This window comes from Tasmannia lanceolata, unplaced genomic scaffold (genome assembly GCF_043159265.1).
Source record: "Tasmannia lanceolata isolate RefF3 unplaced genomic scaffold, GAP_Taslan_0.1 ptg000008l, whole genome shotgun sequence".
Classification (NCBI taxonomy): domain Eukaryota; kingdom Viridiplantae; phylum Streptophyta; class Magnoliopsida; order Canellales; family Winteraceae; genus Tasmannia; species Tasmannia lanceolata.
The window spans coordinates 29855229-29878947 of record NW_027518685.1 but is presented as its reverse complement, the minus strand read 5'-3'; the positions used below and the strand labels follow the sequence as shown (position 1 = coordinate 29878947).

The following is a 23719-nucleotide window of genomic DNA, read 5'->3' as shown; positions in this document are numbered from 1 at the left end:
GAAACTTTTGCTTTCTCTCTTCTTTATATATATATTTTTGAAAGATGTTTTCTCTCATTCTCTCTTCCTTCTCTCTCTTTCCTTCCTATATTGGTAATGACACCCTCCCCCCACTACTCTACGAGGTTGGCAACCAAACACTACTCATCACTATTCTATAAGGTAAATCCTAGGTACAACAAATGCTTGTCTCCTCCCTATTGACTACTTATACCACTTATCTACGAGTTAACTTATTTGAATGGTTAGGGTTGATAAAGGGATATGATTTCACCACTCCACTCTTTTATATAAGATGCGCGAAAGCATCTTGTCGTTTAGCATTTAGAGGACTTGTAAAAGTTTTTTGGAGAACTGTAATGTTCTACTAACAGCCCTTTAAATACTACAAGACAAGATGAGTCGCCCATCTTATAAAAACATAGCAGTGTTGATATCATTTCCCCTGGTAAAATAAGTAGGCGTCTAATAATATCCGTCTCATTCAACCGACATTGATGAAATTACTAAATTAGCCCTAGCACAATAGAATGACCAAATTAGCCCCTACTCTAGTATACCTTCCTTTGCCACTTTTACTTTTCTCATACGCAAGCTTCTCAAAGCTTACTTAGACCTGGCAAACGGGCGGGCCGGGCCGGATTTGACCCGGCCCGTACGGGTCCGGGTCAAACGGGCCGGGTCAAAGTGACCCGGAAAATTCTACGGGTCATTGACATTGGACCCGCACTCGGCCCGTACGGGCCGGGTCGACCCGCGGGTCACCCGGATTTTTGACGTATTTTTTAAGAGTTTTTTTTTTATTTAGGGATTTGCTAGCCACCTTCTCCTGGGCTATTTTTCGGCTTGTAGCCCCTCCTTTGCTGCAAAGATTGGGTGAAGTACTGTCTGGGCAAAGGTTGCTAGCAACAAAAGCATAAAGAGAAGTAATCATTACGGATTTTTGAAATATTCTCAGAATTTCTAAGTTTGAAATGAAAAATTACTGTAAAAAGGTCAAAAGTAAAAAAATTACATATAAAATATGACAATTACCGAGAAAAATACGGAAAAAAGTAAAAAAACCGTCTTTTGCACTTTTTTACGGGCACCCGCGGGTCCACCCGACCCGGCCCACTTTTGACGGGCCGGGTGGACCCGCGGGTCAATTTCTAACGGGTCACCAACAGGTGACCCGGACCCGTAAATTTACGTGCGGGCCGGGTGGACCCGCGGGTCCGGGTCACTTTTTGCCAGGTCTAAGCTTACTTTACTCCTCTCCTGATTCTCCACTCTTTCTCATTAACTGTTCGATTTTGCCATCATCTCGCTCAACTCATTTGAAGATTTGAAGTTTTCTAGGGTTTTCTTTTTAGGGTTTGAATCCTTTTTTTTTCCTGCTTCGATCGATCGACTCGTTCTTTGATCACCGAAAAGAAATGAGGTACTAAGCTCAAACTGTTCGATTCTCCTCTTCGCATTTGTTTCATTTTTTTACGTTTTTTTTTTTTTTTTTTTTGCAAATTTATAAACGTCGTACCTGAATTAAAATTCCTTTGTTTAGTTGATTATTTTATCTATTAGGGTTTGAATGTTATTGTTTTCGTTTTTAAGGATACTGGGTACAAAGCTAGTAATAAAAATTTGCCTCGAATTTGAATGATGTGCGAACCACAATCAAACAATTGTTGGTTCGAATGTGTTGTGAACAAGGACTTAAATGATATGTTTAGTGTAGAGAGGTAAGAAATCCACCAAGGAAATGACCAGAGAATACCTTTTTTGAGGCAAAGTACATTGATGTCTTGAATGTGTTCAAACGAATTAGAGGGAGAAAATACAGAGGAAAATATAGAGGGATGAGGAGATCTATGTTACAAACTACTCCTAGATAAAAACGAAAAGATACAAGTTGAATGTTGATGTTGCGAGAGCCCTCACAATCTTGTTGCAAACTACTCTTCCTAGATAAAAAGAAAATATACAAGTTGAATGTTGATGTTGCGAAGAGCCCTCCCAATCTTCTCTTCTTGTACGCATACCATCTTCTGATAGCTACTGACCAATCGCTTTGTAACCGTTATGTCTTATATTTTATTTCATTAATGTAGAGAATGATATTTGATTGACAGCATCATTGAACTTCACAACAAAGTAACCGTATCCTATGCATGGGATGTCAGATCGGGATGATACCAATAATACATTGTAACTCTTTGTGGTATTAACATAGAGTTGTGGTCTTTGGAGGCGGAATTGGTCACTGTACTTTCTTATACTCTATTACATTGTACTTCTGTATCGAATTTGTTGTTCCAAACATGTGCGACAACGCGTGTCACTAGGTGTTCGATGTGATTAAGCCATTATGGATGGTTTTCTTTCTTATGTGATGGTTTTTAAGTAAGTATTTGTGCTTATTCTAGCATTTCCCATAGTTTCATCTTAAAATTTCATCATCTGCATGTGTTTCCATGATTTTACAAGATTTCTATCGAAATTTCCAGCTGAAACCGAAACGTTTCCATTTCTTGATTCTTTGGAGGCATTGTTTGTTAAGATTGCGCGTAAGGATTATTATTGCTTATGTATGTTATGATAAGTAAGGAGTGATATCAGTAAAATGTTCTTCCAATTTTTGTCATTCAACTTTTGCAATTGAAGTGACTGATGGATATTTTAATCCATTTTTTCTTGCACGGATTTTTAATATTTGGTTTGTTTTGGGGTTTTAGTTGGAAGATTATATCATGTAGATTTATTTTTCTATTTCTGAATTTTTAGTAGATATACGTCCTTTTTGCATTTAAATTTTTTTATACAGTAGAAACTCTTTGTTAGAATTAGGTTGAAGTCCTATTTACTACTTGCTATTTCTGTATACAGTCACCACCCGGAAGTTCTTTGGGCACAACGTTCGGATAAGATTTACTTAACCATTGCTTTACCTGATGCAAAAGATGTGTCTGTGAAAAGTGAGCCTCAAGGCTTATTTAGCTTCTCTGGCACAGGGCCCCAAGGCAAGAACTTTAACTTGAGTCTGGAACTTTATGGAGCAATAAGTCCTGAGGTGAGATATTTTGTTAACTCCCATTGGAAGGTTGTAGAATGTCAGTCTTATTACTTTTGCTTTTCCATGTCAAATGTTTCATAGGTAGAAGGGTCTTTTAAGGTTCTCATCTTTCTTTACTTGTAATACACTTTTGGCTGATAATGTTATTTATATTTTGGAAGGGACCTAACAGAAAATTAAGGAACTGAAATCCATCCTATGCTTAAAAAATATTGACTTTTGATCCATATACAAATGAACTTGTACAAAAAAAGAAGCTCGAGAGGTTTATAGAACCAGGCTATGATAACAGAGATTACTTCAACCTATCCATAGATAAATTAGTTTGTGTTAGATGTGGACAAGAGGTGTCTGACATTGGACCTTGGTTAACCTGATTCGTTGTTCTATATATGTGTAATAATATTGAATGCTCTGTTATGCATGTAATTTTTTGTTTGTAAATGCTTACTATATTGGGAAAACATCAAATAGCATAAAAATTAGTAAAGATAAAATTTCTTTACTTAGAAAAAAACCAATTTCTTCTAAGGGTAAACTTTAGTCAATTGCGACAGGTCATTTTTGAGATCTCTATAACCATCCCATGGTTGGGATTAATGTGACTTGTGGCCCATCATGGGCATTGTCCTGTATCATGTCAAGGGGAGCTACTTATGTCCATACATGAGTGTTGTCCTGTGTCATGTGAGGCGAACTACTTAGATGTTGAAGTATCGTTCCAATTCAATCAGCTCTTACATGTTGGTAAATAGATGATGCAGGGAAGGAAGGAGTAAGAGGAGATGAAACACTAGAGAGAGAAGAGAGAATTCATGTGGGTTGAACCCCTCATCCCACAAATTCATATGTGTGCGTGTGTCTATATATATATATATATATATATATAGGGGAAATGTTATCAGCACTACTGTATTTTTTTTATGATCGCACTCCTCACTTTATTAAAAGTACAGTATGGCCCAAACCATAGGATGATCCAAACCGTCCATTAGATGGGCCACAACTTAGATAGGTTGTGCCCAAAAATTTATTTCCATAGGTTGATCGTAACCCTCCGATCTATAGGGGGTTAGGCTCAACCCTCTAATGTTCAGATCGGAGGGTTAGGATCAACCTATGGAAATGATTTTTGGGGCACAACATATTTAGACTGTGGCCCATCTAATGGACGGTTTGGATCATCCTATGGTGCGGGCCATACCGTACTTTTAATAAAGTGAGGAGTGCGATCATCAAAATACAATAGTGCTGATAACATTTCCCATATATATATATATATATATATATATATATATATATATATAGAGGAAAAGGATTGTAAGCTCGAGTGCACCAACCTTATGGTACGCTCGAGTGCCCAATCACATGGGTCCCACATTTTTTTGTGGTGATCCAAAGCATTTATTTGCAAGGCCCTATCATAGATAGGGTGTATACCAAAAATCAGCTCCATTGAATCATCCTAACCCCTCCAAAGTGGAGGGCAAAAATGGGCAGATTTGTGGACAAACAGTGTCTGTCCATTTTGACCTCCACAAATGGATGGGTTAGGATGATCCTATGGAGCTGATTTTTGGTACACACCCCATCTATATAATGGCCTTTCAAATGAATGCTTTGGATCATCCTAAAAATGTGGGCCCACATGTGATTGGGCACTCGAGCGTACCATAAGGTTGGTACACTCGAGCGTACAATCCTTTTCCTCATATATATATATATATATATATATATATATATATATATATATATATATATATATATGAGGAATAAGATTGTGCGGTCGACCGCACCTAAGCTTAGGTGCGGTTGAGGGCCCAAACACATGGGTACCACATTTTTTATGCTGATCAAAACCATTCATTTGCAAGGCCCCATCATAGATAGGGTGTGTACAAAAAATCAGGTCCATTGGATCATCCTAACCCCTCCAAAAGTGGAGGGCAAAAATGGGCATATTTGTGGCAAACGGTGTCTGTCCATTTTGCCCTCCACTTTTGGATGGGTTAGGACAAGGTTGCCAATGCGGGATTCGATTTGGGATTCGAAAGCGGGAATCGAAGGTTCCTAGGATGGTGGGAAGCGGGAATCGTGGGTTTGCCAGAGAGTCGACGGGGATTCGCCGGGGAATTGCTGAGAGTCGTGGGGAGTTGGGATTCGCTGGGGATTCGCAAGGAATCGCCTGGGAATCGGGGTTCCTATAAAGTGGGAATCGGGGTTCCCAAAATTGGGAATCGGGGTTCCCCAGAATCGGGGATTCGAATCGAATCACGGTTCGGATTCGCGATTCGGGGATTCACGAATCCCCAACTCCAGGTACGAATCCTGCTTCTCTGGGTTAGGATGATCCTATGGAGCTGATTTTTTGTACATACCCCATCTATGTAAGGGCCTTTCAAATGAATGCTTTGGATCATCCTAACAAAGTGGGCCCACATGAGTTTAGGGCCCTCGACCGCACCTAACCTTGGTGCGGACGAACGCACACTCCTTTCCCTCATATATATATATATATATATATATATATATATATATATATATATATATATATATATCAAAAGAGAAAAGGGAGAATTATTCTCCATTTAACACGTCAATGGGGATGATTTTTACCGTTTTTTGCCCTCCCCACGTATCTGTACATACTATCTATGTGAGGGTAAAATCGTAATCTACATACAAAAAGTACCGACACGGGTACCTGTCTATGACAATTACGGAAAAAAACTACCGAGAAGAGGTAAAGACATATGACAATGACGAAAGAACTACTTTATATTACTCATGCAGGACACTTGCAAAATATTGACGGATTCCGAGCACCTGAAGAGGAACAACAATTATGGAAACCTCTATCGATTGGAGGGCTAGGATCAGCCTATATCGATTGGAGGGCTAGGATCAACCTATGGAAATGATTTTACGAGCACAACCAATTGATGTTGTGTTTCATCACATGGACGGTTTGGATCAACCTATAAAGCCACATAATTTCAATCTTACCCCCCTCCTTTATGCTTTTTTAATAAAAAATCTATAGGGTGATCTTAAGTTCTTAACCATCCGATTTAAGAGGAACAACATATTATGGAAACCTCTATAGATTGGACGGCTAGGATCAGCCTATGGAAATAATTTTTGGGGCACAACCTATTTATGTTGTGTTCCATCACATGGACGGTTTGGATCAACCTATGATGTGGTCCGTACAGTTCTTTGTCGGCCCGTGCATCGCACAGGGTTTTTTACTTTATATATATATATATATATATATACGGAAAAGTGAGCGTCCTCGGTCTAGTAGATAAGCTTATCTACTCGGTCGGGTTAAAAACAGTGGGGGCCCACATTGTTTGGGTGATCCAAACCATTCATTTGAAATGCCCTTACCTACATAGGGTGTCCACAAAAAATCAGATCCATAGGATCATCCTAACCCATCCAAATGTGGAGGGAAAAATGGACAGACACAGCTTGTCCACAAATAGGCCCATTTCCCCCTCCACTGTTGGATGGGTTAGGATGATTCTATGGAGCTGATTTTTTGTGGACATCCTATCTAGGTAAGGACCTTTCAAATGAATGGTTTGGATCACCCAAAAAATGTAGGCCCCTACTGTTTTTAGCCGACCGAGTAGACAAGCTTATCTACTCGACCGAGTACGCTCACTTTTCCCATATATATATATAGCAGAAGAGAAAATGAGAGAATTATTTGAATTTCTACCAAAATTCTATGAGAATTGCACCTCACTTTTTTTTACTTTTTTTAACAAAGGCACCCATTCAACCCACATATCTTCAATCCTACCCCCTCCTTTATGCTTTTTAACAAAGGCACCCATTAAAGCCACATAATTTCAATCCTACCCCCTCCTTTATGCTTTTTTAATTATGGAAACCTCTATAGATTGGAGGGCTAGGATCAGCCTATGGAAATGATCTTATGGGCACAACCTATGGATGTTGTGTTCCATCACATGGACGGTTTGGATCAACCGATGATGTGGTCCGTATAGTTCTTTGTCGGCCTGTGCATCGCACGGGGTTTTTTACTAGTATGTATGTGTGTATGTGTGTGTGTATATATATATATCAGGAGCTCACAAACCATAGTGGGCCCACTTTTTTTTTTTTTTTTGGAGGAGAGGGGGGTGGGGTGTCTAAAGCATTCATTTGGAAGGCCCTTCCATGGATAGGGTGTGTACCAAAAATCAGCACTATAAGATCATCCTAACCCCACTGTTTGTGGAGGGAAAAAATGGGCTGAAACATGGACTCATAATGTCTGTCCATTTTCCCCTCCACCTTTGATTGGGTTAGGATGATCCTATTGATCTGATTTTTGGTACACACCCTATCCATGGAAGGGCCTTTCAAATGAATGCTTAGGGTCACCCCCAAAATGTAGACCCCCCATGGTTTGTGAGCTCTGCTCAAATAAGCTTATCCGAGCAACTGCTCACAAACCATTTGCTCATGGGAGCTCACAAACCATAGGGGGTCCACATTTTGGGGGGGTGACCCTAAGCATTCACTTGGAAGGCGGCCCCATCATGGATGAGGTGTACCAAAAATCAGCTCCATTGGATCATCAGGGGTGTCCATTTGTGGAGGGAGAAATCGACAGATGTTGTTTGTCCACAAATCTGCCCATTTTTTCCCTCCACAAATGGAAGGGTTAGAATGATCGTATAGGGCTGATTTTTGGTACATACCCTATCTATGGAAGGGCCTTGCAAATGAATGCTTTGGATCACTCAAAAAATGTGGGGCCACATGTGTTTGTGAGCTCCTGCTCACAAACCATTCTCTCTCTCTCTCTCTCTCTCTCTCTCTCTCTATATATATATATATATATATATATATAGGGAAAACGGTTCGTGAGCTTGAGCTCACGAAGCTTATATGAGCTAGAGTTCCACAAACACATGGGTCCCACATTTTTTGGGGTGATCCAAAGCATTCATTTGGAAGGCCTTTATATAGATAGGGTGTGTACCAAAAATCAAGTCCATAGGATTACCCTAACCCATCCAAAAGTGGAGGGAAAAATGGACAGACACTGTTTCTCGACAAATTTACCCATTTTTGCCTTCCACTTTTGGAGGGGTTAGGATGATCCAATGGATCTGATTTTTGGTACACACCCTATATATGATGGAGCCTTGCAAATGAATGGTTTGGATCACTAAAAAATGTGGGACCCATGTGTTTGAGCACTCTAGCTCATATAAGCTTATATGAGCTCTAGCTCTCGAACCGTTTCCCCACACACACACACACACATATATATATAACACAAGTATGCCGTTACAAGTATGCCTCCTCTCTTAAAATATTACAAGTATGTCGTTGGGGCCATCAAGTGATGGGCTTTATCAAACATAAAGAGATACTCAACTCTAAGTGAACTTACGTGACATAAAGGATTCATGAGTGGGTTGTGGGCCATATCCATCTCACTTAAGTTCTTCAACACTTTCTCTCAAGTTGGTGCATAGGGTTTATCTATTCCATGCCCAGCTTGGAACAAACACTTCCATATTGACTGTGTAAGAGCTTTTGTAAATGTCTGCTTGTTGATCTTTGGACTTTACGTATAGTGTAGATACAAATTGCCTGACATTTTTTTCACATACAAAATGGAAATCCACTTCAATGTGTATTTAGAAGAATGCTACTAACAAGTGACATTAGAAAAGATAAGCCCCATCTACACACAAGAACACCAATAAATCCACGAAAGGGCCACTGAAACAAGAATTGTGTGGGCGTTTAATTACAATTCCTCATCCCTTGCCATGGTTTCATGGAGGATCAAGTTATCCTCAGTAGGATGGTCCTTGGTTAGAAAGGAGTTTTGGGTCTATTCCCTTGATATTATTCTCTAAACTTGGAGTGCCATTATTGTGGATTTTGCTCGATGGCCCATCCATATTAAGGAGAAAGAAGATATTTCAAGAAAAAAAGGATAAACTAAAAGGGACATATATTTCCGCATGGCTAATACAATCCTATTTACACCCTCCTCAGCCAATGAATCCTCTACATTGCTGGCCTCCGTAAGTACATGACTGAAGGTGATCTAAACTTTTATCCACTGTATGGGCTACCCACCAAGGTCTTAAGGCCTAACGAAGCGTTGAATACACGATGCTAGACAATCCGCCTTCCACCCACAACTTCTTTTCGAACCACCTGGGAAGGATTGAAGACAAGCAAGAAGACTATGCACATTGGCTTCTTTCGAATCGTAGAGACTCCTGTTACATTTCTAAAAACGCCACCATCTACACAGGCCCCAAATTCCCAACTAACACCCATCAAGATTCAGCTTGATAACCAAGTGGGGAAAGTACACTTTGTCCTCTTCTTCTCCTTAGTTCTACTTCGCTCTATGATTCCTTTCATTTCGTATGTATGCCTCAAGCTGATATTCTACAAAACTCTTTCCTCACTAGCACCCAAGAGTGAAAATCATTCCGTGAGCATTATTTTCCAAACCAATAAAGCTTTATGGATATTACAAATTGCCCTCGGCAGTGTTACCAAGTAAATGACTACATGACTCCATTAAAATTTTGGTATTTTTGCTGAAGACCATGGATCCTTTGTTTCTTTTCGTTGTACTTTTTATTTTGTTGGATTATGTATTATCACCTTCTCATGCTTGGATTTGTTCTTCTTTTGTTCAGGGAAGCAAAATTAATGTTGGATTAAGAAACATATTCTGCTCAATCCAGAAAGAGCAAAAGGGTTGGTGGAGGAGATTGATGAAATCTGACGGAAAACCTGCTCCTTACATCAAGGTCGATTGGAACAAATGGTGCGATGAGGATGAGGAAGAATCACTTGAGTGTAAGTTCATTTAATAGAAATCACTTAATAAAACCTTTCAAAAAAGAAGAAGTAGAAATCACTGAATAAATTTAGGGAAATGTTATCAGCACAACCTTATTTTGATATTTGCACAAATCCAGCTGTCTTTTCTTCTTTAATTGGCTCGTGTGAGCTTTTTGGGAAATGTAATAACCTTTTGACAGTTCTTTAAACTTGTAAAAGACCAGATGGGTTAGCGAAAGTATCAAAATATGGCTTTGCGGATATCATTTCCGTAAATCTATTTCATGTGGGGCCTTGTTACCATGCTGGCAGTGATGTGAAGGTGGGGAATGAGCTGTTATGACAATACATGTACAAACGATATATGCTGTGGGTAATACATAGGTACACGTACTCTACGTAGTTCCACTTCCAATTACAGGACACAATGGCCATTTTAGGAGACAAAATTGTACAACTCTTCTTGAAATCCACCTTAGTTATATTGCTAGCATTTCAAATTTGTTTGAATCATCCTCAAAAATCTTGAACGAGATAAGCAGAACTATAGAGAAAAAAAAGAAAAGAAAAGCAAAGCCCTAAAAAATCTTGTGAGAGTTTCTAGGAAATATATGGATGGCTTGCATTTCAAACTTGTTTGAATCCTCCGCAAACATCTTTAGCGAAATAAGTAGAGCTATGGAGAAACTAAAAAGCAAAGCCCTAAAATCTTGTGAGAGTTTCTAGGAAATATATGGATGGCTTGCATTGAGAAATCGGTGTTCCAAAGTCCAAAATAAGAGACAAGTTCTGGCAAGGTGGAAATCAAGAGTTCTTGAGGAGCACGGAGCTCTTCTATGAGATGTAAGCCGATGTGAATGTGCGGTGCATTGATGTCGACTTTTGGTGGTTGGACACCAGGGCAATTCCTGTCCACTTTAATATGCAGTAGTTCAATTGATGCTACAAGTTGCTGACATGCCACTTACTGAAGATAGCCCACTTAGAACTTATCACCGATCTGAATCATAACTGTCTTTAGACTTGGGTTAGTTGTGATTAAATAAAAGAATAGTAAACTTGGTTGGCATGGCAAGCCGTTGTCATTACGGCTGCTGGGTATAACTTTTTAGATGTTGTCACAATTAATGTTGGACAGTTGGATTAAATACACCATATTTACTCCCTAAATCTCTGATGGTGCAATGCGCAACATCACTAAATGTGTCAACCTGTCATTTGATCACAGTTACATTTGCAGTTGTACCGTTGGGCATTTCCTGAGCTTGTTGCCGTAGTCGAAAACCATGGAGGCTGGTTCATTGAATTGATAATATTAACAGCCCTAGATCTATGCAGGGAGAGTGTTATGTTTTCTCATACCCTGAGAGTGGCTATATATATTGCTTATTTATATATATTGCTTATTTGTTGGTTGAGGGTGTTTATAGAAGTTTCCTCGGTGTTTGCCAATCTGTGCCACTGTTTTAGTCCTTGTATTTTGCTGCTCTTAGCTTTTAATTTAATAGAAGTCCAGTTTTGCTTCTCTATTATAAATAGACCCTGTTTTTAATTTAAAGTTGAAGCCATTCCAGTTCTCGACTATGATTTAAATGCATCAAGTATCTCCTGAACGATTTAGCTAAAAATGTTCAGGCCCTGTTCTTTTGAGATTATGGCAACTGAGTGTGAGTCCAAACCAATTATTGGACTCAAAATTAAACGTAAATTTGAGTCCAATAATTGGTTTGGCACTCACAATTGGTTGGCATAATCTTAAACGAACAAGGCTTCAGTCTGATGGAACAAGTTATGTTAGCCTGATTATGGTTTACATGTAACCGTATTGCAGTCGAAAGTATGTCTCGGAAATTTTTAGGGATATCTGGGGATATTTTAATTTTTTTTGTTATTTTTTTTGGATTTATAATGGGGAAAGACTGAAGAATAAAATATTTAAAATATATATATATATATATATATATATATATATATATATATAGATATATATGTGAGGAAAACGAGTGTGCGGTTGACTGCACCTAAGCTTTGGTGCGGTCGAGGGCTTAAACACATGGGTCCCACAAGTTTGGTGGTGATCAAAACCATTCATTTGCAAGGCCCCATCATATATAGGGTGTGTACAAAAAATCAGCTCCATTGGATCATCCTAACCCCTCCAAAAGTTGAGGGCAAAAATGGGCAGATTTGTGGCAAACGGTCTCTGTCCATTTTGCCCTCCATTTTTGGATGGGTTAGGATGATCCTATGGAGCTGATTTTTTGTACACACCCTATCTATGATGGGGCCTTGCAAATGAATGCTTTGGACCATCCTAACAATGTGGGCCCACATGAGTTTTGGGGCCTCGACCGCACCTAAGCTTGGTGCGGTCGAGCGCACAATCATTTTCCTCTATATATATATATATATATATATATATATATATATATATATATATATATATATATATATATATATATATTTTCATTTTTCATGAAAAAAAATATATAAAATATAAATTTTAACAATAAAATTAAGACAGCAAATAATATCTTGAATTTATCGCGATATTTTTTTATATTTTCGTTGTAAAAAAATCATGAATTTAACTTACATGATTTTTCAGAATTTCGGGACATTTCATAAAAAAAATCGCAAAATATTCCGATATATCAGCGTTATTTGTTGTCATACTGTGTCTTCGGCTAAAATGTTTATAAAATCTGAAGTTGGGTTCTATTCTGGGAGATCAAACTCTGGTTGCTTTCAAGTGTTAAGCATGCCAGCAGGTTTTTTATTATTGCTCATCCTACTGGTACTGGAAGTGATAATAAAAGTAGGAATGCTGTCACCAGAACGGACCCACTGAATATATTCGCATATGCCGCTGCTTGATAAGATGCTAGATGCTTTGCTTGACATTATCATTGTTGGGTATCTTTTAATTGAAGGAATGCAGAGTAAATTCTGCTAGCTTTGATAATGTTTTCACTAAAACAGACCACAGAATATATTGGCCTATGCCGCGGATTTAGAAGATGCTAGATGTTTTGATTGCCATTTACAGTTTTGGTATCTTTTTAATTGAAAGGAATGCAGAGTAAATACTACTAGCTTTGACTAACTTGTTTTCTCTTCCATTCTTCTTTTCTGGGTAACTCCATTCTTTTGCAGCCCACATGCTTGCCTCTGATGATGATGATGACGATGCTTTGGTAATCTCACACCTCATGACCTGGGAACACACTTCTCTTACAATTCTGATGCTAGTGGAGGCGATAAATTTTGTTTGTTTGTTCTGTTTTTTTTTTCTTTGAATTGTTTGTTTGTTTGTTTGTTCTGTTGTCTTTTCATGCAGGGAAATGGCGAAGGTGATGAGAGCAGCGACGATGAAGGAATGCTCTGTGAGTTATTCTTTGCCTTACTCTCATATGCGCTTCATGTGGACTTAGTTGAGTAAATGGCAAAAAAAAAGATATCTTTTCTATATAATTTTTTATAAAAAAAACCCTCTCCTGAGAAAAACTGAATTTTTTTGTGCATAAAATCTTTCTAATGACATTTTCAAGACAGCTACAAATAAAAAATAGAAGAGTGAATACCGAGATAAAGCCATGTTTGGTAACCATGGAATTTTTTTAGGTAATATTAGTTTGTCCAGTGGTGAAAAGGCGTAGAAAGAGTGGGAGAGGGAGAGAATTGAGTGCACAAGGGGGAGGAAATGGTGCTAACTGGCTGAAAAATAGGAAAAATTAAACTATTTTGAGCAGAGTTTTTCTTTTCCGTGTTTTTCAGCCACTTCTCACCCTCTTTTCACTCATTTAAGTCTCTCCCTATCCAACCCTCATTGTTCCTCTTCCCCCACTTGATAAGCTAATATTCCGTGGGAAATTTTTCATGGCTGCCAAACATGGCCCAATACGAAGACTGAAACCTTAACAAGAGTCTGTGTCAAGTCCTGTTGCATGTGCTCCCCTGTTCTTGCATGCTTCACACATACTACTCACATTTCAATAATTCTTAAAAATTGGGATTAGATGTTTGTTGGTGTAATAAAAAACTTTTCCCGTTTTCTCTTTTTTCTGCTTTTTTGTTGATTATAGCTCATTTGCTTACAGATCTTCCTGACTTGAAGAAGGCGAGTGCCAACTTCACTTGAGAAACAGAAATACCATCTCAACTTTTTTATATTGAGATATATTGGCATCTAATAGCTAGGTATGGATAATCCTATATTTTGTAAATCTGGCATCTAATTCTAAAAGAAAATCATTTGCTATCTGTTGTGGGATTTATCTTTCTTTTGTTAACTAAGCAGAAAAAAAATTTGTTTGAAGACGAAGAATTATGAATATGATGAAGTTTTCTTTTTCTTATATCATTCAATCTGCCTTTTGGCAGCCTCCCTCAGTTGCGCCGCTCAAGCTTAACTCTCTGAAGTTTCAATAGCCCTGGTCTGGTTGGTTTCTGTTGGGTCCCGGGTGGTAGAACTCACCCTTAAAAACTGGCCTTTTGTTTTTCCTGAATATGAAGTCATTTTTAAGGCAAACAAAAGGAGATGGAAATGCTGGGAAAGGAGGTGGAAATATCATTTCCCTCACAATCTATTTCTTTGTTTAGTTTTGCTTTTGATGATCTTGTCAGTCATCTCTTTATATCTTTTTCTTCTAATCCTTATTTTTGCCAAACCTTCAAAATAAAGTAAATGGGCTTCTCTTACTTGATGTCAATCTGTACTTCTCTACCAACAAATAAATGGAAGGATCAACGTCTACTTCTCGCACATTAGTCCATCAGGGTGATGAATCTACAAGACATTCTGAAAACAATCTTACAGAAAGAATGTCCATCTCAAGATCGCTTATAAGATTCAATGATCTTGATTAGATGCACGTCTCCATGTAAGACCCAAACAGTGATCATTTAACATTGATCGTGTAACATCTTATGGAACTGATTTTTTTGGGACCCAATTCATTATAATAAAAAAAAAGAATAATTTTGAGGGGCATGACCATTAGTTTAGATAAAGACCGTCAATGTAGCGCTACGCGTTTTATCTCTCCGCAATATCATTCTTGGATGATAGCCTATAGAACTCTTTCGTATAATATCGTACTAATCTATTACTCTGGGGATGATTTTGGTTTGCTGGAAGAGCATTTGATCGTAGTCAATGGGCAAAAATCTCTCACGAAGGATTTGATGCATCCATGGCTATGTATGGATTGGTTACTTTCCCATTCTTGTACGAGAAAGTAGGAGCTGCTCCAATGCTGAAGTTCCTTCTTTAAACTTGATAGCCACGAGTTTTGATTTCTTATGTGGAAGTAATATATTTGTCCCCTTTTTTTAATGGAGACAGCCTCCTCTAGTGTATTTATGATTACACTTTACACTAGATGGGGCTGTTCCAATTGAAAAAGGGGCCAATATATCATTTCCCAATTAATGTGGGAGAGAGGATCAGGAGGGTGGGAGAAGGATAGAATTGAGAGGGCACGAGTGAGTAGACGGTGAGAAAAAGGCTAAAAAACAAGGAAAAAATAAATCATATTTTGAGTAGTAGTCTCTTTCCTCTTGTTTTTCAGCTTTTGTTCAGCCTCTCTTTCCTCACTTCTTCCTAGACCCGCTCCCACTCCTCACTAAAATTCCATGGAAACAAAATTCATGGTTGCCAAACATGAACCATATAAAGGCCAGTTCGAAACAAGCTTAAAAACCAACCTCTTTTCTTACATTTTCCATGTAAAAAAGACTGGATCACACCATATAAAAGCTCTTTAGCCTACAAAACCTTTTTTTTCTTTATATATGATCACATAGACCTATAATTACAACGGAATCACAAGTTTTTGCCTACAAACCATTTTTTTCCTATATGGTCACAGAGACTTGAGGGGCTCGGTTATCTCTAAAAATTATCTGCACATAATCTTATGTGCATATACTTCTGAAGTTAATTACCATTATTTGTAAATCGTGGCTACAATAATTTGCAAATATTATACTTAATAACTTGCAAATCAAGAAGCCTCAATGTCCTAATTGAAAATAATATTAACTAAAAATGATTTTATTTGCAAATATGGACGGAGTGTTAGCATCCGAGGCCATTGAATTGTTCACTTATAAATGAAAACATTAATATTACTCTAGTTTTGGTTATAATTATGAGAAAAGTGTTCCTGCGTAGCTGCGCAGGAGCTCCCTGCGCTTAAGTGGCTTATAAAGCCTCCCATTGGTCACTTTTTGTTGACCGACCCGCTATACGAACCAATGGGATGCTTTTTAAGCCACTTGAGTGTAGAGAAGCTCCCTGCGCAGGAACACTCTCCTCTATAATTATTCTCTTTATTGAAGATTATTGAGTTGTCAAAACGACTAACAATGTCTTTGTTAAGAAGTATATATATAGAACGACCGTGGCTCTTTTATCCTACGTTACTGCATAAAACAAGTTCTCTGCCTATTTTTCCACTTAAAAAAGGGTGAAACATTTGTTTAATGCCCATTTTATTTCAAAATTGATTGGTCTTTATTTGAAAACAAGAAAATGGTACTCAAAACCAAGGTTTTAAATTTCGACCGAAATCCGAAATTTCGGGTTTCGGTCAACCCTGAAATCGAAATCTGTGATACCCAAAATGTTACATCATTTCGGCCGAAATTTCGATTTCCGGAAATTTTGGTCCGAAATCTAAGGAATTTTACTTAAAAAATCTGGATTTTATTCATTCTTTAATATTTTCCCAAAATTTCAGCTGAAACCGAAATTAGCCGAAATTTCGTACTGAATAAAATATTAGATTTTTTTATTTCTTCCCATTTCGATCGAAATTTCAAAATTTTGGGACCGAAATGCATTCCGGAACCAAAATTTGAAACCTTGCTCAAAACTAAAATTAATAGATACAAAGAAATTTAAAAAGGCATCTGATGGGGTGCAACAACGCAGCAGCCTGTTAGCTTCCAACACGTGGCTAGAGGAGGGCCCACCGCAGGACCCTCGTCAGCAGGGGTAGTTTGGTAATTCCCTCGGGGTAGGTGAACCTGAACCTATAGCTGGTTGACACCTGCGTTGGAGGCATTAACTCCCCACCTACCCCAAACTTTCCTTATAAAAAGGCTTCCAAAGCTCATAAATCGGGTATTGAATTCTCACCCTCCACTCTTAAAAACTCCCTCTTCACTCCGGCTCATACTGACTTGAGTGTCGAAGGGCCTGTCCGGAGTACACTCCGGGTCGGTCATTCTGACCTCGTTTGCTTCTGTGCAGCACACAGTTCATCCGGACTCCATTCCCTTCACTGCAGCTCCTTGGGCCCTCAAGCTCGGCTCTTACGTCACTGTCATATCTGTTAACCGATTTCGGGCCTAACAGATTGGCGCCATCCGTGGGACCCCTGGACTAAAGGCTGTTCCAAACACTTCACAAAAATGGCAGGACGTAAGAGTGCGCGGGTGCCAGCCGCACGGACCACCCTAGCCGTGCTACCCGGCAGGACTCGAAGTGAGCGACTCGCCTCGCTAGTAGTGGCAGCTTCCGCCACGGCTGAACAGAACCAGCCTCGCTCCGTAAACCTTAACTCCATGCCGACTCCGGAGCAAGTCCAAGCTCTCTTTCAACATATGACCGCTCTCGTTGGTCAGTACCAGCAGCTGCTCCAGGCGCCCCCCCAACCTCCTCCGGAAGCTCCACAACCTGTCCTAGAAAGGCCAGAAATCCACAGGGGAGAGTCGTCGCGCCGTAGTGAAGACCGGACTCACCACTCCCCCGGACAAGTCCGTCACCCCATAGCCAGGCATGCGCAGACAGAGCCGCACCGCTGTCGGAGGTCTAGGTCTCGCTCTGCGCAAAGGCGCCGAGCTCATGAAGAGCGCGCGCCGCAGGCAAAGTCGGGGTCCCGTCGTCGGAGTCCGGAGAGCCACTCCGGCTCCGCAGCAGGCCAATCCGTGGGGAGGAACAGGTCACCAGAACATAAAGATGACCCGATGATGCGAAGGATAGAAGAGATGGGCCACAGAATCGAAGAGCTGGCTAAGGATCCAAGCCGGCCTGTGTCTAGGGCGTTCTCGAGCAGAACGCCGTTCACCGACGACGTGATGGGCGCCCCAGCACCCAGGGGGTTTAAAATGCCATCTATCCCGCAGTATGATGGGACCACTGACCTCGTCGACCACTTGGAGACGTTCCGGACATTGATGCTCCTCCACGGTGCGTTAGACGGCTTCCTCTGTAGAGCATTCCCGACGACCCTCACAGGTGCAGCTAGGGATTGGTACTCAAGGATCCGACCGAACTCCATCAACAACTTCGATGACTTCGGGGAAGACCTGGTCCGCCACTTCATGAGCAGCCGCAGGCCAAGGAAAACAGCAGCATCCCTGATGACCTTGCGGCAGGAGGATAATGAACCTCTCAAAGCCTTCGTCAGCCGCTTCAACAGGGAGGCACTTCAAGTGCCCGATTTGGACCCCTCGGCCGCTACGAACGCGCTTCTCGCGGGCGCTAGATCAAATGATTTCCGCAGAGCAGTGGCCCGCCGGAATCCTCACTCCCTAGCAGACCTAATGTCCGGGGCAGAGGAGTACATATCTGTAGAAGAGACACTGGCAGCTCTGGATTCGAGTCGGAGGAGAACCTCTGATGACAGGAACCAAGATAGGCACCATGCTAAGCAGCGCAGGGACGATAAGGTTGTCAGAAGGGACAAATCCCCACACAGGAGGGAGGAAAACTTCACCCCTCTCAACACCTCCCGAAGGCATATCCTGGCGGCCATCAGCGGAGAAGAGTTCATAAAATGGCCAACTCCAATGATCTCCAAGGGAAACAGGAGAGACAAGTCAAAGTACTGTCGGTTCCACAGGGACCACGGACACGATACAGACGATTGCCGACAGCTGAAGGAGGAGATCGAGCAGTTAATCAGCAGGGGCTACTTGAAAAAATATGTCCGGAGTGACACCCGCGGGAGTGACCCCAAGGAGAAGGGTCCCCAGGGCCGAAGCCCTCGGCGGTCTCAACCGCCCCCAGTCCGAAGACAATCTCCATCGCTGCCCAGTCCACCGTCAGAAGCACACCGCTCCCAACCAAGAGGAGTCATTGGCACAATCATGGGCGGTCCGGCAGCTGGAGGTACCTCCTCCGCTGCTCGGAAAGCATATGTGCGCCGAGTCAATGCCGTGCATGCATGTAGTAAGAAAGCGAAGACGGAGAATGAGATCTCCTTCTCGGACGCGGACCTTGACGGCCTGATATTACCACATGACGACGCCCTAGTCCTCACTATGCTCGTCGCAAACTGGGAGTTGAAGAAAATCCTGGTCGACAACGGGAGCTCAGCCGACATTCTGTACTATCACACCTTCGAAAGAATGATGATAGGTGACGACCGCTTAAAGCCGGCGAACTCAGATCTCTTCGGCTTTTCAGGAGAAGTAGTCAAGGTCGAGGGACCAATCGAGCTTCCTGTCCTCGTCGGAGAGCCGCCCTGCCAAGCCTTCGCCATGGTCAACTTCCTAGTAGTGAGGGCCACCTCGGTCTATAACGCTATTTTAGGACGGCCTGGCCAGAACCTGATCCGCGCCGTCGCGTCTGCTTATCACCCGAAGATGAAGTTCATAACGCCCAATGGCGTGGGAGAAGTTCGAGGAGACCAGCCGCAATCTAGGGAATGTTATGCAATGGCGCTTAAGGGCAGAAATGCGACGGAGTCGTTGCCAATCGAGCTACTGGACCTAAGGGACGAAGCTCAGGGAACTCAGCCCGCCGAAGACCTTGTCTCCGTCCCTCTGTGTGAGAACGATGATGAAAAGGTAGTCCAGATCGGCTCCTCTCTTGACGACGGCGCCCGGCACAGCCTCACTCAGTTCCTCCAGGACAATGCGGATGTCTTTGCATGGGCCCCCACGGACATGCCCGGCATCAACCCGGAGGTCAGTTCGCACAGACTAGGCGTCGACCCGACCTGCAGGCCGGTGAAGCAGAAGAAGAGACACTTTGCCCTCGAAAGGCAGATGGCGATCAGAGAAGAGGTGGAGAGACTCCTAAGAGCTGACTTCATCCGAGAAATCCAATACCCGGACTGGCTGGCAAATGTAGTCCTGGTGAAAAAGGCCAATGGGAAATGGAGAACCTGCGTCGACTTCACGGATTTGAATAAAGCCTGTCCCAAGGACAGCTACCCGCTCCCAAAAATCGATCAGCTCATCGACGCCACCGCAGGTCACGAATTACTCAGCTTCATGGACGCCTTCTCTGGATATAACCAGATCAAAATGTATGAGTCAGATATCCCGAAGACCTCCTTCGTAACGGACCAGGGGACCTACTGCTACCGTGTCATGCCCTTTGGCCTGAAAAATGCTGGGGCCACGTATCAGAGGCTCGTAAACAAACTCTTCCGGAATCAGATTGGCCGCAACATGGAAGTATATGTCGACGACATGCTGGTCAAAAGCCTAAGCTCGCAAGATCATGTCTCCGATCTAGAAGAAACGTTTCAAGTCCTGAGAGACAATAAGATGAAGCTCAATCCCACCAAGTGCACTTTTGGGGTCAGCTCGGGAAAGTTTCTGGGGTTTATGGTCAGCCAGAGAGGGATAGAGGCCAATCCAGAAAAAATCAAGGCCGTGGTGGAGCTCGCTCCGCCGAAAACCATCAGAGAAGTGCAGCGACTGACAGGGATGATAGCCGCGCTGGGGCGCTTCGTCTCAAAATCTGCAGAGAGGTGTCTCCCTTTTTTCAACGCAGTCAAAGGACTCAAAACCTCGCCCTGGACAGAGGAATGCCAAACCTCCTTCGAGGAGCTGAAGCAATATTTGTCCTCTCCACCGCTATTGACAAAACCGGAGCCCGGTGAGGAGCTAATCTTGTACCTATCTATAAGCCCCCTGGCTCTGGCTGCGGTCATAGTCCGTGAAGAGCGCAGCCAACAAAAACCGGTCTACTACGTTAGCAAAGCCTTGCACGACGCCGAAATAAGGTACCAGCGGGTCGAGAAATTGGCTTACGCGCTGGTAATGGCGGCCAGGAAGTTGAGACCGTATTTCCAAGCTCACACGATAAAGGTCCTAACTGACCAGCCGCTTAGACAAGTCCTACACAAGCCAGATACTTCGGGACGACTGGTTAAATGGGCCGTGGAACTGAGCGAATTTGACATCCGGTACATGCCCAGGCCCGCGATCAAGGCTCAAGTATTGGCAGATTTCGTAGCTGAATGCTCCATCCCCCAGCAGATCGCCGAACCTGAAATCGCCCAAGCCCCAGCAGCGAAAGGTGCTATCACAGCCGGAGAACCAGGAGAAGATGGAGCCAGAGCAGGAACCATCCCCCTGCCACCAGTTGAGCATGATCCTTCAATCGCCGAATCACTTTGGGAAGTGCACGTGGACGGATCCTCAAACAAGGCTGGGTGCGGAGCCGGTCTGGTTTTAACCGGGCCGGACGGTTTCGCACTAGACTACGCCTTGAGGTTCGGCTTTCGCGCTTCCAACAATGAGGCTGAGTATGAACCACTCCTCGCCGGAATGAATCTTGCAGTCCAGACTGGAGCCCAGAGATTGAAAGCTTACTGTGACTCCCAGTTGGTCGCCAACCAGATCCAAGGTATATACGAAGCCCGCGACGAGCGAATGATTAAATACCTCTCCCAGGTCCGGCAACTATCCTCCAAGTTCAGAAGTTTTGAGGTCGTCAGAATCCCCAGAACGGACAACACAAAGGCAGATGTACTGTCCAAGCTGGCCGCATCCGGGTACACGACTCTCGGGAATATATGCATGGAGTTCCTACAGGCCTCCAGTATCGAAAGAAAGGCTGCTGAGATAATGCAGGTGGAACACGAGCCCTGCTGGATGGACGAGATCGTCGACTACCTGCGTAGTGGGAAACTGCCTGAGGCCAAGAGAGAAGTGCGCAAGGTGATCCAAAGGGCAGCCCGTTTTTCACTCGATGGCGAGAACTTGTTCAAAAGATCCTATACTCTCCCACACTTAAAGTGTCTCTGGCCCGGCGACGCCACGTACGCCCTGCAAGAGACACACGAAGGTATTTGCGGGGAGCACCTGGGGGGCAAAGCCCTGGCGATCAAAGTCCTGCTGAGAGGTCTGTACTGGCCGACGTTGAGACAAGACGCGCTGACCCTGGTAAAGAGATGCGAGAAATGCCAAAAATTCTCCCCCACCATTCATCAGCCCGCTGTATCTATGGCCCCAATCATCAGCCCGCTACCCTTCGCGATTTGGGGGATGGATATCTTGGGCCCCTTCCCACCGGCCTTCGGAAGGCGCACCTTCGTAGTGGTGGCCATTGATTATTTTACCAAATGGGTGGAGGCTGAACCTCTAGCCCAGATCACAAAACAGAATGTGCAGAGCTTCTTCTGGAAATCAGTAGTCTGCAGATTCGGGATTCCTCGCGCCTTGATAACAGACAACGGCAAACAGTTTCGACTGCCGAAACTTTCGAAAGTTTTGCTCCGACCTGAAAATTGAGCAGAGGTTCACCTCCGTAGCACACCCACAGACCAACGGGCAGACAGAAGTCACAAACCGAATCCTACTGCAAGGGATCAAGAAAAGACTGGACGAAAAAGTTGGTCGATGGGCAGATGAGCTCTATCACGTCCTATGGGCTTATCGCACCACCCCGCGCACACCCACGGGTGAGTCTCCATTCAACCTGTCCTTCGGAACAGAGGCGGTAATACCTGTCGATGTAGGCACCCCGTCCGTTAGAATTTCCAACTTCAACGAACAGCTCAACGGTGACGGGCTCCGCGCGAATCTTGACTTATTAGAGGAGGCCAGAGAAGAATCCCGAATAAGAGTCGCCGCCTACAAGCAGAAAGTATCTCGCTATCATGACTCGAAGATACGCCCTAGAGAGTTTCGAGTTAGAGATCTGGTCTTAAGGAAAGCTGCTATCTCCCAACCCAAGAAGGCCGGAAAGCTTTTCCCAACCTGAGAGGGGCCTTACCGAGTAAAAGAGGTGATTCGCCCGGGTAGTTATAGGCTGGAAACACTAGAGGAACAACTACTCCCACATGCCTGGAACTCGAAGAACCTCCGCAAATATCATCAGTAGTGAAGTAGCCGGCACACAAAAAACTTTGTAAACATCTCCTGAATGTGAATGAAAGAACCTTTTCTTTTTTTTACAAATGCCTTCGTGTCCGTCAGATTGCGAAACCCAGTTCACTAAAACTAGGGTACTTGACGTTTGGTTCGCCACGGCTCGTCTCCGCAAAGACCGGGAGCCCACTCCTGGTCCGGAACCAACCCGGATGCAAAAACCAAAGCTCCTTCGAAACCCAGTTCACTAAAACTAGGGTACTCGACGTTTGGTTCGCCACGTCTCGTCTCCGCAAAGACCGGGAGCCCACTCCTGGTCCGGAACCAGCCCGGATGCAAAAACCAAAGCTCCTTCGAAACCCAGTTCACTAAAACTAGGGTACTCGACGTTTGGTTCGCCACGGCTCGTCTCCGCAAAGACCGGGAGCCCACTCCTGGTCCGGAACCAGCCCGGATGCAAAAACCAAAGCTCATTCGAAACCCAGTTCACTAAAACTAGAGTACTCGACGTTTGGTTCGCCACGGCTCGTCTCCGCAAAGACCGGGAGCCCACTCCTGGTCCGGAACCAGCCCGGATGCAAAAACCAAAGCTCCTTCGAAACCCAGTTCACTAAAACTAGGGTACTCGACGTTTGGTTCGCCACGGCTCGTCTCCGCAAAGACCGGGAGCCCACTCCTGGTCCGGAACCAGCCCGGATGCAAAAACCAAAGCTCCTTCGAAACCCAGTTCACTAAAACTAGGGTACTCGACGT

General features: G+C 42.9%; 2 protein-coding genes across 3 annotated transcripts; both read left to right on the top strand.

Moving 5' to 3' along the window:
• The first annotated feature begins 1262 nt into the window (after positions 1-1262).
• Positions 1263-14666, top strand: LOC143885120 (HSP20-like chaperones superfamily protein). 2 transcript variants are annotated; one of them, XR_013253147.1, is made up of 7 exons: positions 1263-1423; positions 2866-3049; positions 9754-9916; positions 13058-13098; positions 13242-13287; positions 14002-14101; positions 14285-14666. XR_013253147.1 is itself a non-coding variant. In XM_077389122.1 (6 exons), the coding sequence occupies exons 1-6, from the start codon at positions 1419-1421 to the stop codon at positions 14040-14042; spliced, it is 480 nt and encodes a 159-aa protein (XP_077245237.1). In that variant the 5' UTR covers positions 1263-1418; the 3' UTR covers positions 14043-14259. The 2 variants fall into 2 exon arrangements, 1 of the variants encoding a protein (XP_077245237.1); XM_077389122.1 differs by lacking the exon at positions 14285-14666 and having other exon boundaries at positions 14002-14259.
• A 2583-nt stretch (positions 14667-17249) lies between these two features.
• On the top strand, positions 17250-22859 carry LOC143882870 (uncharacterized). Its single transcript, XM_077386261.1, has 2 exons — positions 17250-21941; positions 22504-22859. Exons 1-2 carry the CDS (start codon positions 17324-17326, stop codon positions 22857-22859), a joined length of 4974 nt encoding a protein of 1657 aa, XP_077242376.1. The 5' UTR covers positions 17250-17323.
• The last annotated feature ends 860 nt before the right edge of the window (positions 22860-23719 follow it).

Excerpts from the sequence above, each read along its gene's own strand:
- LOC143882870 (XM_077386261.1), top strand. The coding sequence starts at position 17,324 with ATGGCAGGACGTAAGAGTGCGCGGGTGCCAGCCGCACGGACCACCCTA. Across the intron at positions 21,942-22,503 it reads CCTGCAAGAGACACACGAAG|ATGAGCTCTATCACGTCCTA; the intron begins GTATTTGCGGGG and ends GTCGATGGGCAG.
- LOC143885120 (XM_077389122.1), top strand. Across the intron at positions 3,050-9,753 it reads ATGGAGCAATAAGTCCTGAG|GGAAGCAAAATTAATGTTGG; the intron begins GTGAGATATTTT and ends TCTTTTGTTCAG. Across the intron at positions 9,917-13,057 it reads TGAGGAAGAATCACTTGAGT|CCCACATGCTTGCCTCTGAT; the intron begins GTAAGTTCATTT and ends ATTCTTTTGCAG.